Genomic DNA, 13,921 nt, shown 5'->3' on the forward strand with positions numbered 1-13,921 from the left:
TTTTCCATGATGCCTACAAAAAAACCTAAAAGTTCGGCTCTGGTGCAATGAGACCACTGCCGTCCATGCTCACCTACATGGTCTCATTGATGCCTTGAACTCCCCTGTCTGTCTGTACCTATCTATTGTCTCTTGTCTGAAATTGTAAGCGCTTTGGGGCAGGGACCATCTCTTTGTCCTGTTTGTATAGCACTCAGCACAGAGGGGTCCTGGTGCAAGGCTGGGGCTACCATAATCCAAACCATCATCTACAACCCTCAGAGTAGCTAGAGAGAGCACACACAACTTTAAATGTTACTGAGAAGAGCTGTTCTTTACATCAGGATCTCAGTGGAACACACTGACGTGTCATATGAAACTCTTCCCAAGATTAAAAGACTGGTCTTACAACTGGAAACACTCCTTCAGCAAAACAACAGGAAGAGCAAGAGTGTTATATCCATGTGGACTTGAGAAATAAGGGCTAGAACCTGCCCTATTCTAGTGCACTCTGCTTTCGCACTTCTCCCACAGCATTGAAGGGCATTAAAGCTGCTCTAAATGAGAAGCTAAGGGTTCCCTCAGCATGGGAGAGTGACACAAGCGGCCTCATGCACCCCATCTCATCCTCCAAGCAGAACAGGAGCGACAGTGGGGTGGTTGGAGCACACTGCGCTCCAGTAATCCCAGGCCTTTGCAACAACCTCTGTGGAGAAGTTACACACCAACACAATCTAAAGCAAACAGCCAGCCAGCCCCAGGACTGAGAGTGACGGAAAGGTAGCATCAAGTGCACTAAGTGAAACTTCCTCAAATCCAAGTATTGATCCCCTCCATGTGAGATCAATTTATATATTGATTAGCAACATCAGCGTTTCTCACCCATCTTAGGTTATCCCCACTGCAAAACACATGTGCAACAATTGCTGGTAAAGGATCACTGATCTTAGGAAGATATTTTTCTTTTCTAGACCTTGTAACATTATAGGGTCTATTCCAGCAATACACTTGGTATATGCATGCCTGTTTAACTCATTACTGCTAATGGTTACTGTTAAGGGCATATCTATTACATTTGCATCAGCATGAACGCTAATGAACAGAACACAGTTTTAAGCAGAACAATCACTGCCTATACTGCTTTTCAGTAGTTTCCTTCTGACCCTGTTCTATTCTCAAGTAAGCAGATATGTCTCTTAGTCAGATAGTGTGTCCGCTCTCCAAGGCCATATACAGTACCACTGTCTGGAAATCAGAATTTGGGCCCTAGAATTTACAATCCCACTCCACAAACATTCAGTTCAAAATTTTATAGTCAGCCTGTATTTTAGCACAACGGAACTACAGATGTTATTAGTGCCTGGTTCAAAACAAAAAGCTTTTATAATACCTTAATCTGCATCTATTAAATAGCCCCCCTTACCTTAGGCAAGTCGCCAGCTACTTTCTGCCTTTCACTTTGATCAATTTTAAGTTTTGCTAGCGTATCATTTAACTGTGTTTTCAGCTGTAAAATAGAAAGAAAAAGGGTAAGGCTCTTTTTTAATTAGTATCCTTCTTGGATTAATCCAGTGCATCGTTGATTGCAGAAGGGAAAAAAATGACTAACAATTACTACACTCAGGGGATTAGTCAGCATGTGCTACAACATTTACAAGGAGAGCGAAGGAAGAGATTCAAATCTGTACAGTTAAATGAAAGGAACAAAAGCTACAGAGAGAGTAGGGGTTATAGTCAGTGTGACAACCGCATATGGTTTCAACTTCAAGCTACACTGCCAGTAAGAAAAGTTGATACCAAAAAAGGTTGATGTTTGACTTAATTCACAGCAAACGTCCAGCATTTAAGGATACTGCCACAATATATTACTAGCTCCGATCAAACTCTCCCCTCTCTACTAAAATTTGCTGTGCGATATACTGCAGATTGTCTTTGTCATCGTAGCACAGCTCCTACTCTTTACACGGATGTTCGCTCCACCAGCATACTAATGTCGTGTCTAATGGTTTATCGCCATCTATAAGAGATTAAAATGTTCATGGTGTTTAGACTTTACTATTTAGAACACTAAGCTGTTTCAGTCAAGGAGAATGATTTCTTTGTGTTGGTTGCACCAAAAATTACAATCATTCTTCAGAGGCTGTATTTAAGTATATCTTTTTATTATTTGTATTGCTCTTTGACATGCATGTCAACGCCTCCAGGACTGCGGCTGCAACACTTAATGCACAATTCTCAAAGGGGCACGTTCACTAGAAGCCTTGAAGGGCTGCTTTGGTGGATTCCTGGTCACGCAGCACATTGTGCTGCTGCTCACTCTTCTTGGGAACTAGCAGAGGATTAAAACGAACAATAAGGGTGCTCCAAATGCAGAATTCTTGTGAATTTTACTGTCTCTTCCTCAAACTCTTGCCTGGTGCAAACCCATCCAAACGGGAGACTATTCCTGTATGTTTTGTATGCGAGAAGAACAGTCGGTTTGCTACCTCATCGCACAAGAACAAGCAGCAGGGAAGGTGACGGGATGATAACGCCCCTACAGACTTCACCAAGCCAGCCCCTTTGGTCTGTAGTTGTTCAGCTCAGGGCCGGCTCCAGGCACCAGCGAAGGAAGCAGGTGCTTGGGGCGCCACGTCCGGGTCTTCCGCGGCAATTCGGCAGTGGGTCCCTCAGTGCCTCTCAGAGTGAAGGACCCACCGCCGAAGAATGAAGCGGCGCGGTAGAGCTGCCGCCGAATTGCCGCCGATCGCGGTTTTATCTTTTTTTTTTCCCACTTCACCGCTTGGGGCAGCAAAAAAGCTGGAGCCGGCCCTGGTTCAGCTACCTTGCTAAGAAGCTGGGATTTGTAACAGTCACAGCTGTAGACTGAGGGGTGAACTTTGCCGGTGATATTCAAACGGTCAGGCAGGCAGAGCTGTGACTGCGAATCCCTGAGTGTGTGTGTCAGCCCTGTTAAAGACGTGCATTTTTTTAAGCAAAGGCAATGTTCATTTTTTAAGGTCTGTTTCCTTCGGACATTAGGCAGTTTGCACAGCAATAAAGTAAATTTTTGCTCTCCAGGGGCTGCAGTTGTCAAAGTGGTTCTTACAAGCCAGGATTGGAAGTTAAGCCCACAGAGAGGGCACTGCACCTGTAACACCAGGTAATCAGAAACCTCCCAGAGTATTCAGAGTGGTGACACCAGCATGGGGAGGTAACAGCTGAGAGCTGGAAGAACGTCTACATGCTAGCGACAATCCCACTTCACTTCTAGAACTACTAATCTCAAGTAGGTTTGGGTTTTTTAAACTTGAGAAGGCTTAACCCAGACCAGCTTTGCATCTGTTAGGGCTGGTCAGCATGATACACCTCTACCCCGATATAACACGACCCGATAGAACACGAATTCAGATAGAACGCGGTAAAGCAGCGCTCGGGGGGGGGGGCGGGTGAGGGGAGGCCGCAGGGCTGCGCGTTCCAGCGAATCAAAGCAAGTTCGATATAACACGGTTTCACCTATAACGCGGCAAGATTTTTTGGCTCCTGAGGACAGCGTTATATCGGGGTAGAGGTGTACTGCAATCCAGCTTGGGGAAATTAATGCTGGGTTTACCATCCTAGCAAAAATTCAAAACAGGCACGGAGACTAGGAGTGGGGAGAAAACTCTGTGATTCTGGCTTGGAAGGCACAAAGCAAGCTCTGGTCACACACGGGCACATTGAGAATGGACGATGCCTTAGAGGTCAAACGTCAGCCTCCCTGTGAAATGACGGGGGGTTAGAAAGGTATCTGAGTTGGATTAACCTTCACACTGGAAAATATGTATATGGAGCAACAGGCCAGACCTGGGTTCATCCAGCTCCACTTTGAAAAGCCTACCGGGGCAGCATTAGTTATCAGGCAGTCTCCAGAATCAAAATGCAGCCTGGTGCACATTTGTATGCCAATACCCAGAACAACCACTTAGCTATTTCAGAGCAGCGATAAGTGATTGAGCAATGGGAACAAAACCAGAGAAGTTTGGGCTGATTCGTATATGCAGAGTTCTTTCCTCGGTGCTTTTACAACTCAAATTATGATGGGTGCTCCGCACTCTTCTCCTTTGTGTTTATGTGTAGTGTTTGTGTTCTAGATATTTTTGGAAGAAAGCCCAAGGTGGATTTTCTATGTTAGGTTGATTGGCGCACATACATTTTTGGTAATTCAAACGTGTCCTACATGCAGCTACACTTGTTTGTCTACATTACATGAAACACTGATCCTAAAAAAGCTCATTGGAGTATGAAAATATCTTAAGGCTTTTCTAAAGAACCAGTCATGCTATAGTTAGGAACAGAGAAAGACAAATTGTAAAAGTCATACTACAAAAATGATACTGCAATGGACAAAAACACCAAGCTGAAGAGGTTAGCAGACAGACAGGATTTGTGATGGTTTCTCCATATAAGCATAATGTGGGCCCACTGGAGAACACGTTTCTTACCAAATTTAACTCTTCATTCTGTCTTACTGCTTCAGAATATGAATCATCAAGTTTTTTCTGCAATTCAGTCAACAGATCTTTGAGCTGAAATGAAGTTTAGAGTTTTTAGGATTTGTCTCCTTAGGATGCCTGTTTGTCTTCTGCTCTGTTATTAGTGTGTCCGTCTACCCAAAAGTCACAGGCACCAACTCAACTCTGATAGTTAAAGATTCTATCATTATGCCAACTGACTTATTACCATAGAAAAGCAAAAGGAACGTTGTTTTGTCAGTTACGTTTACCTCTCTGACTTCTGAAACATAAGTGGATCGCTCTATTTCTGCCTTTTCTAGTTCACTTTCCAAATGTTCTCTCTCTCTTTTAAGCTAGGGAGAAAAAAAACAGAGTTAACATAATAGTTTCCGATGGCTTCCTTTCATTGTTTTCAGAAAAAAATAACATTACTGTTGAATATAAAATAATTATTTATCTTCTCAAACCTTGCAGCTGGCACAGGTTGGCCATTTAAATTCAGTTTTGCCTAAGATTTATTTGAACTTTGAACAAAAAAAACTTCTAAAAAGCGTTTGCCTGAAGTTCGGCTCTCAAGACTAGAGTTAGGAGCGTCCATAAGAGACCTCATTTCTGCAAGTGGGGAGCACCCAGTAGCTCCCACTAACTTGAACACTTATGGAAATCAGCCCATTTATGGAGGCACCTAACTCTAGTCTTAGGAGCCAAACTTCAGGCACCCACTTTTTCAAAATCTTTGCCAAAAGGTTTTAGAGCTGAATCTGCAATGCAGCTTAAAATCGACAGTACAAAACTGTTCTACTTGCGTTAAATAAATAGTTCCCAAAAAGGTTTCAAATTTAAAAAGTGACTTAAGTTTTAGATATTATCGAACGGAAAGCTTCAAAGGGATAAAATATTTAAACGTACAGTTTCAGCTTCTTTGATTTCTTCCTTTAATCTCTCAATTTCATGCTCCAATGAACCGACTGAAGAGCGCATCTGCAGTTTTCAATACAGATGAATACACAATTTAAGGTTATCAGAGATCTATCAGAGCCACAGTAATTCATCTAAAAACAGAATCTTGGTACAGTAAACATTTTGTAAAACAGTCCAAGTCTTGGGTATATTAAGGGGCCTCCCCTCCCACTCTCTCACATACCACCTCCCCTCCGCATCATAATACAAGGAATCCTCTGCCTGAGATATTTAGATCCCAAACAAAAGACTCATTAGACAAGTACTAAACGAGCCCTCTATTATTCATACTAAGGCAAATGTCCTTCATGTTTGCTTGATAGGGAAGATGGTGTCCATTCATAAACTATAAATAGCTAAACCCAGCAGATTTAGCCATATATAAAATCTGTATTATGACAGCAGATGGTAGTGCATCTATAGTTAAAGACACGTCAGCCTGTTACAAATCTCTCAAACAAGAGGTTTATAATTCAGCTCTACACATTTGCTCCAGGTTGATACCCTGGGTTTCAAATTCTCAGCCTAGAAGTAGTTTAGAAAGAATTTTTTTTTTTTTTTTTTTGAAAAATTGGTTTGACCTATTTTAATTCTGGGGTAGGGAAGGAAGCGTGTAAGAGTTACAAGCCTCTTTTCTGCTGCTCGTGCTATAAATGGATCCTTTTCTAAAGGAAGGAAGCTTGCAGCTGATTTTTCAGTCATGTTTTAACAGCTTCAGAGAAATGGTTATCAATTGACTGTAGCTAAACCTTGACACAACCACCCGGCTCTGTATACACTGATGGATCATTGTCTTCATAATCCGAATTGCCAGTGAGAAAATAGAAGACTGAAAGTAGTATGGACAGTGATTTACTGGGGCAGAAGAATTCAGACTCTAGGGCATGTCAGTTGGACACTTGCAATGTGTTAGATACAGCATTCTCAACTTCCTGTCCTATCTGCTATGCCATGTTTCTGTGCACTATTAAACAGCGGCCACCCCAGAAACAGCTGCATCACAGCAGCAGTGAAAAAAAGTTCACTACAGTTGTACATGTACTTTGTAAAATAATTTGAGTTCCTTTGGGATAAAAGGCAACAATATTTATTTTCTTTGTTTGTTCTTACTACTGTAAGGAACTGCCCCATAAATCTAAGGCACTTTGTAATGCCTTAAGTGTGTAGAGGTCTCTCTCCAAAGCAGGGATGATCTTACACACAGTATCACAATGCGTCAAGGCAAGCCCCTTGATGTTACCCGGTATCTCTCTCTGTATTTTATTACACTGATTACAGACTGACTTAATGTTACATATAAACAGTGGTTAGGAAGTCACCTAACAAATGAGGTTTGCAAAACATTCTAGTGTTAGTCTGAACCACACACAAAATATCCAAAAGAAATGAAAAAAAAAGGCTCAGGAGACAGATCTTTATAAATACCTGTCTAAGTTCGTTCTGGGACTCTTCAATTTTTATTTTCCATTTGCTCTCCTCCTCTTCCACACTCCTCTGTAGTCTTTGTAAAATCCCCTCCTAACACAGAATTTTAGTTAATTTCATAGGAAGTTAATAGGAAGACTGGCAGTTTGCAGTGTCATTGGGTGAAAGTGACATGGTTCCCTACCGTCTCTGCAAGGACTGCCTTGTACTTCTCACACTCCAGCTGTAACATTATATGCATTTCCTCAGCCTCCTTCAGCTTCTGCTCCATGGGGGGGGGGGGGGGGGGGGGAGAGGGGAGGAAGAGGGAGGGGGAAGAGAAATCCCACAGATTTTACATCAATTAACACACATTTATGTTCTATAATCAATCATCTTAATGTAACTATCAAGCCCTAGGTTATACACAGTTACAGGACTTCATTCTTTAACAGCATGGAAAGGGAAATCTTCAAATGACATCAGGTACAACATTCAACTAAGGTTCTTCCTGTATGTCTTTAACCTTCGTAATTATAAATGAGTGTGGTGCTATTGAAAACAAGAGGTAAGCCTCATGTGCTCTAACAGTACAGATCTAAGACCACGGAGTCTGGGAATGCTGTGCCGGGCATATAAACGAATGCTGGTTTTAGCAGCATGCAACTGCACGCTGCATAAAGTGTTTCAGTACACTGGGTTATAATGAAGTGTTTTGTAGATGTCTGACTTAAGTTAATCAAGAGCTATAAACGTGAGCAGTTTTCTCTAAAAACAGAGGATGAGTAACAGCTGGTGCTGTGTTTCAGCACATCACCGACAGCGAAACTCAATGTTTATTAATGTCACGACACTGCAGCAGCAGTGGAGGGGGAGGGGAAGTTTAACTGGAAGCCACTAAAGAATGGTTAATCTGCTGTTCAGTCAATGTGACCCTCCGAGGCTTGCTGTCCGCAGAGATTCCACGTGTCCCGTGTGTGAAATCAGATTCTTTTGGCCAGCAGTGTCCGTTGGAGCCGCACCTACACCTAGATTGCCTCACACCCCCAGCCCCCATGCCGGGGCATAAAGGACCCCACTGTCACTCGACTCCTTCACCAATACGGGGTCCAGAAGATTGCACTAATTAACAGTAGCCCAGAAAAGCAGGCAGACACTGCTGGGATTCAGTCTCCTTGCCACAGGGGGCAAGAAGGAAATGAGGGACAGTCGGGCCCACTCCACCCATCACACATTCAGGTGAGTGGGGTACGAGGAGACCTAGGGTGCAGGTGCGGCCCGAACAGACACCGATGACCAAAAGAATCTCGCACGCAGGTGACGCGTATGCTCCAATAATGGAATCCACATGGACAAGTTCTCAAAAGAACCACCAGTTCTTTTTACATCACTACGTAGTGCTGCTCTCACAATTTCCCAAGATTTTGTTTGCCTGTTTACAAATTGCTCAGATCCCTTCATTATAGATGGTTTGTTAATATCATTACGGATGTCAATTTTTACGCAGCCTGTTATCGGATTAGAACCTCATAAGCAATTCACAAGTTTTAACAGATCTGTGCTACACACAGGGTACCTTACGCTATTTGTACTGACCTTAACCTCCTCTGACCCTGAGGCCTCTCGTAAATATTCTCTTGCCGTCTTTTCAAACTCATGTATCCATTCACTGTGACTCTGTTGGGAAAAATGCAAGTAATTAAAACTATCCACAATTTAAAATCTGAACAGGGAACTTATTTTAGAAACACTTGTTTCCTACCTGAAATTATGGTGTGGATTTTCAACTCTCAGTGAGTGGGAATCTAATGCATAGCTCCTATCTGCAGGAGCTGCATAGTCAGTTTTGTGCACAAACAAACCTGACAATTAGAGTCCCAGAGGGAGTGACACATTTCAAAATGGTAGTTTCCAAAGGAGTAGAGACTAAAAACTTGTGTATTTATGTCATCTGTAGATGCTAGGATGTTCAAATAGGGATTTCTGAGGACCCGGAGAGCATCATTTCTCAAGATCCCTGTACATGAAACTACGAGGAGTCCGGTGGCACCTTAAAGACTAACTGATTTATTTGGGCATAAGCTTTAGTGGGTAAAACCCACTCCTTCAGATGCATGGAGTGAAAATTACAGATACAAGCAAAAATATACTGGCACATGAAGAGAAGGGAGTTACCTTACAAGTGGAGAACCAGTGATGACGAGGCCAATTCAATCAGGATGGATGTGGTCCACTCAATAATTGATGAGGTGGTGTCCAATTATTGAATTACTGATTGAATTGGTCTTGTTTTTACCCACGAAAGCTTATGCCCAAATAAATCTGTTGGTCTTTAAGGTGCCACCAGACTCCTCGCTGTTTTTGTGGATACAGACTAACACGGCTACCCCCTGATACTTGTACATGAAACTGGCTATTGCCACATGGACGCAAAGACCTCACCAGGAAGGTGGCTATGTAGGAGCATAGGCGCCAACTCCGTTGGTGCTCCGGGGCTGGAGCACCCCTGGGAGAAAAATGGTGGGTGCTGTCATCCATCAGAAGCCTCCCCAATCAGCACCTCACCCTACCAGCGCCTCCCGCCCGCCGCGATCAGTTGTTCAGGGCCATGTGCACTCCGGGGAGGGTGCAGAACATGGTGGGAAGAGGCGGGGCAGAGCGGGGACAGGAAGAGGCAGGGTGGGGCTTTGGGGGAAGGGTGGAGTGTGGGTGGGGCCTAGGGCAGAGCGGGGGGGTAAAGCAATCCCTGGCACGGTAGAAAGTCAGCACCTCTCTGTGTTAAGCGTTTATTTTAAATACTCCTAAGATTTTAAAACAAAATAGAGCCCCATGCTTTGTAGCCTCAATTCCTCTCCCTCTCAACGCACTGAGGTTAACTCTCAGAATCAAGCACACTACTTTTTCGTACCTTTGAAGACTTTCTGGACTCAAACCAGTTTCTTCACTGGTTATAAAACTACTTTAGAAACAGCCTAAAAAAGGTCTGTTCATGGGAGTTGAGGGGAATGCTCAGCCCATGTGGGAAGTCAGGCCAGTAATGATTTATATTGTAGCAGAGCCTAAAAAGGCTCCAGTCAGATATTGAGGCCCCCTGTGCCAGGCAGTAGACAAGTACCTGCCTTAAAAAATTTGCAATCTTGGCAAATGTCAAGACAGAACAGGTGGTGGACACAGATCCTGGGGAGGCAGCATGAGGCAACAGTAATATGATCATTTTTTTTTTTTTGCAGACTAGCTGTGTGCACCACGTGTCCAGCTGTTACCAGCTGGCAGGGTACATAAAGAGTAGGACAGGTTAGATGCAATGGAATACACATACAGACATCATAACCCAGTGTACTGGAGCTTTTCTTACCAAGTTGGAAGGAAGAGACACCTTGGGGAACAGTTTCTGCAGCAATTCTCTAGTTTCCATCTCCGCAGTCTCCAAGTAATGCTGCCTTTCCTGCATTGAGAGAGAGAGGGTCTCGTGAAGCAAGTAATAAATTTCATAGACATGGCAATATCCTTTTCTAGGCCTCAAATCGCGCATCTAAGCCAGGGCTTAGTTTTAGACTAACACAGGCTCCATTATTTCAAATATGGCCACAATTTTTCTGAAACTGAATTGCTTCAGAACTTGGCCTTCACATGGTTTCTGATTTTGGGTGGTTGTTTGCATAACATTCTGCACCAATCTAAAGCATTCGATGGAATTTTATAGGAGCGCACAGTCACCCTGTCAGAACATGGACTACACTGTGCAGAGAAAACGCATCCACAGATTATGTACGGTTTCAGAGTAGCAGCCGTGTTAGTCTGTATCCGCAAAAAGAACTGGAGTACTTGTGGCACCCTAGAGACTAACAAATTTATTTGAGCATAAGCTTCCATGGTGGGCTGTAGCCAACGGAAGCTTATGCTCAGATTATGTAGACACTTCAAATCAGTAATAAAAATTAAGTGATATTTTAATAGTAACAAATTAGGAATTGGACTGTAGAAAGAATCCACATTGGTTCTGATCAACTTTATTATTCTTATTTTTTTTAAATCACCCCAACAAACCCCCCTAATTTATAATTAAAGGCAAAGAGGAAACTGTGTTAATGCACATTTGAACCAGGCCAAGAAAGCAATGCTATCTTTTCTAGATTTTATTTTACTATACTTAACGGGTAGCTCCTCCCTCCCGCCATCTCTCTCAGCGCCCTGGATGAAATGGAAAATTATTATTAGAGCTGGGTGAGATTCTATGCGTTTCCTTTGCCTTTTCTGTGTGTTTTACAATTTGTGGCAATATGAGCCCAATGACAAAATATAGTATTATTGTAGGGCACCTTAATATTAAACAGGACCACCTATGAAATGTTTGGTTACCGTATTTGTAATAGATGGGTTTGTATGGACTTTTTGCCAGTCAGTTAACACACTCCTCTTTATTCAGGATCTTTGGATTTATTTTGACACAAGGCAAGCTGTACCAACTGTGCTCAAGGGAAGCATTCCTCACTAATACAATTTAATTTTTTTTTTTATTTGACTTATACATTACTGAGCCTCCTACTCGGCAGTTACTCAGCCGAAAGTGACATCTGCATCCTTAGTAGTTTGGGATCCAGTGTCAGAGACAGATGGGGGAGACACGAGGCCGTAAAGCTACGTGGTTCAATTTAATGTTAGCTTTCAGCAATATAGGCTTCACCGAAAGAAGCAAATGCCAGTTTCATCAAAAATCTTCAGATTAAGAAAGAGCAATTAAATGTAGCGAGAAGCAGCTACATACGCCTATTTCTCAGAATGCTGGGCTGAGCTAAGAGCATGCCGCTTTCTTTTGAAACAACCTTGAGATTCAGTCCTATTTCCCCCTTCCTCTGGCTAGCTGACCCTCCCCCCAAACACATTAAAGCAGCAGCACTTCTACTATTTTGACATTTCAGGACTTTCAGTCCAAGTTTCCTTGCAGAACAACCCATTCACAATTCCATGATTTCACTCTGAACATGTGTTTCAGTGGGTGTTTGAGCTTCCCATTCTTTCAGGAATATGAATTCCCACTAAATTGGGGGGCACGATTTTTATCAAGGTTTTTTAAAATAATCCAGTTGTTCCTATTCATTAGGCAATAAGCTCATTCAGCCCGACACCAAAAAGAAACGCCACTGACCACTGAAAGCAGTTCAGGCGTAAGGGTTAGGGTCTAGCTTTTGACAGTTCACCACAAGGACAATGATTCTAACAATTATGCAAACAAAAACAAATCAGCATGCCCACAAATCAAGAAAAATAAAAGTAATTTAAGACGACAGGTAGAAGCAGAGGTGAAAGTATATGAAAGCTCATTCAGAACAGACTATGTAAATTGCAGTAAAAGTTAAATGCTTCATTTTGAATTAAAAAACCAGCTGCAGATTTGTTTCTAGTTTAATGCATTGTTTCTACCAGTTAACATTACAACCTTGGCAGTCTTGTTCGCTTTGTCCTGCAGCAATTTTTCAGTTGAGGCCAATGCTTCCATTGCTTTCCAGTTTTTCTCCCGAAGGTCCTAATCATTTTTAGAAAGAATGATTTCAGTTCATCCAATATTCAAACTGTTTCTGCTTTTCCTTCAGAGGTATACTTTGTATTACACTCAGTAATTTGCATTTAAATGCTGGTTACTGCAAGATGATTTTGCTGAATAAGATGACGTACACTAGCAAAAACAAGTGTGATGTTTAAGAGTTTGAATGAAGAAAGAAAAATGCCAATTTCCCACACGTACACCCACCCATGTATTCAGAATTGTCCCCGTTGTTAGTGTACTACAAGCATATTATTATTGGGCTAACAACCCTGCACTTTGACTGCACTTGTGAGAGGAAAGAAGAAAGTACTCAGAAGTGAGGAACATAGACACCAAACCACAGATTACAAAACAGAGTTTAGGCATGTGGAGCTGCCTAATCTAGAATGACCCTAAATACACATGGAAGTGTATCTGCTTAAATCCCAATCCTGTGATAGGATCCCGGCAGGTAGATCCTTGCACCCAAGCATGGGATCAGGGCCTCGATTTGCATTATTACACAAAACTCATCCTCACTATATGGAATTAAAGAGACCCCAGCTTCATTTCTAACCCATCCCCTTTAATTTGGGAGTTTTGCCAGAGTGATGAGCACATTCCCAATCTGCCTGTGAATGACACAGTAATTTGCTGTGCTCCTACTTCTTTCTTGGCAAGGTTGTCAAACATGTTCTCCACAAGATAGATCATATTTCACAGTTTGGAGTCCGAGGTAATTAGTTAACTCAATTTGAAGATAAAATATTGCACCTCCATTATCTGGATAGGGTTGCTGGGTTGGGAAGAAAGACTGCTGGTGCTTGGGAACTTGCCTTTTCCAGCCTTCAAAACTAACAGTAAGTCCTTGGCAAGCTACTGATTAGACGGCTGCATTTTTAGTTACTAAACGAAAAGCATGACGTCCAAACATACATTCAACATTTCTGTGTCGCCTGAGTATCCCAACCGCAATGTAGTTGTTACAGAAGAGCAAGCATGTCCCAGAGAAATTGTGGAGTGGCGTGAACCTAAAGGCGTGGTCTCTGATTAGCCTTAACTGGAGTTGCGTGTGCAGTGAAGGGGGCACGTACACCTGGCATTCCACAGAATATGAGCCAGGAATACAAGAGACATGGTCAATTTATTGTCTCATGCTGACTATTCTTTGAGAACACATGTTCATTGGTCAACTCCCCACCATTTCTGGTTTTGCTTTGAAGCTATGTTGTTGCTCACCACAGACAAGCTAGCAAGTTCTCTTCTTGGCATTTTCTTGTATTACAGGTGTCCCCTTTACATCAGGCAGCCAGAATTTTCTTAACTCATGTGCATTAGAGATTCTTACACGCTATTTTGCTTTATAAATAGGTTTGATCTGTTGGATTTGTCAATGTTTATATATTCATTTTCTCCTATTAAGACACCCATAGCATCCATGGGCTCCAGACTCCTGTTGTCCAGCCTGGCGCAGATTATGCATGTTGTGGAAGCAATGCAATAGGTTAATGCGTGAGAAGAGATGAGTGCAAGCATCACTTTGTTTCGCCCATCAGCTGATGATCGGAGCACTGCCATG

General features: G+C 42.5%; 1 protein-coding gene across 7 annotated transcripts in view; it reads right to left on the reverse strand.

The window, feature by feature from the left end:
- The window catches only part of KTN1 (kinectin 1), a 79,713-nt gene that overhangs the window by 8,122 nt on the left and 57,670 nt on the right, over positions 1 to 13,921 (reverse strand). For 3 of the 7 annotated variants that reach the window (XM_026654169.2, XM_026654168.2, XM_026654170.2), the window contains exons 32-40: positions 12,256 to 12,342; positions 10,174 to 10,263; positions 8,414 to 8,495; positions 7,024 to 7,112; positions 6,840 to 6,932; positions 5,364 to 5,435; positions 4,724 to 4,807; positions 4,443 to 4,526; positions 1,403 to 1,486 (exon numbers count right to left, since the gene is read on the reverse strand). In XM_026654169.2, coding sequence (XP_026509954.1) covers positions 1,403 to 1,486; positions 4,443 to 4,526; positions 4,724 to 4,807; positions 5,364 to 5,435; positions 6,840 to 6,932; positions 7,024 to 7,112; positions 8,414 to 8,495; positions 10,174 to 10,263; positions 12,256 to 12,342 — 765 coding nt within the window. The remainder of the gene's footprint in view (positions 1 to 1,402; positions 1,487 to 4,442; positions 4,527 to 4,723; positions 4,808 to 5,363; positions 5,436 to 6,839; positions 6,933 to 7,023; positions 7,113 to 8,413; positions 8,496 to 10,173; positions 10,264 to 12,255; positions 12,343 to 13,921) is intronic. The other 4 variants (XM_026654173.2, XM_026654171.2, XM_026654172.2 and 1 more) reach the window with 3 other exon arrangements.

Source organism: Terrapene carolina, unplaced genomic scaffold (genome assembly GCF_002925995.2).
Source record: "Terrapene carolina triunguis isolate 2854851 unplaced genomic scaffold, T_m_triunguis-2.0 Scaffold189, whole genome shotgun sequence".
Classification (NCBI taxonomy): domain Eukaryota; kingdom Metazoa; phylum Chordata; order Testudines; family Emydidae; genus Terrapene; species Terrapene triunguis.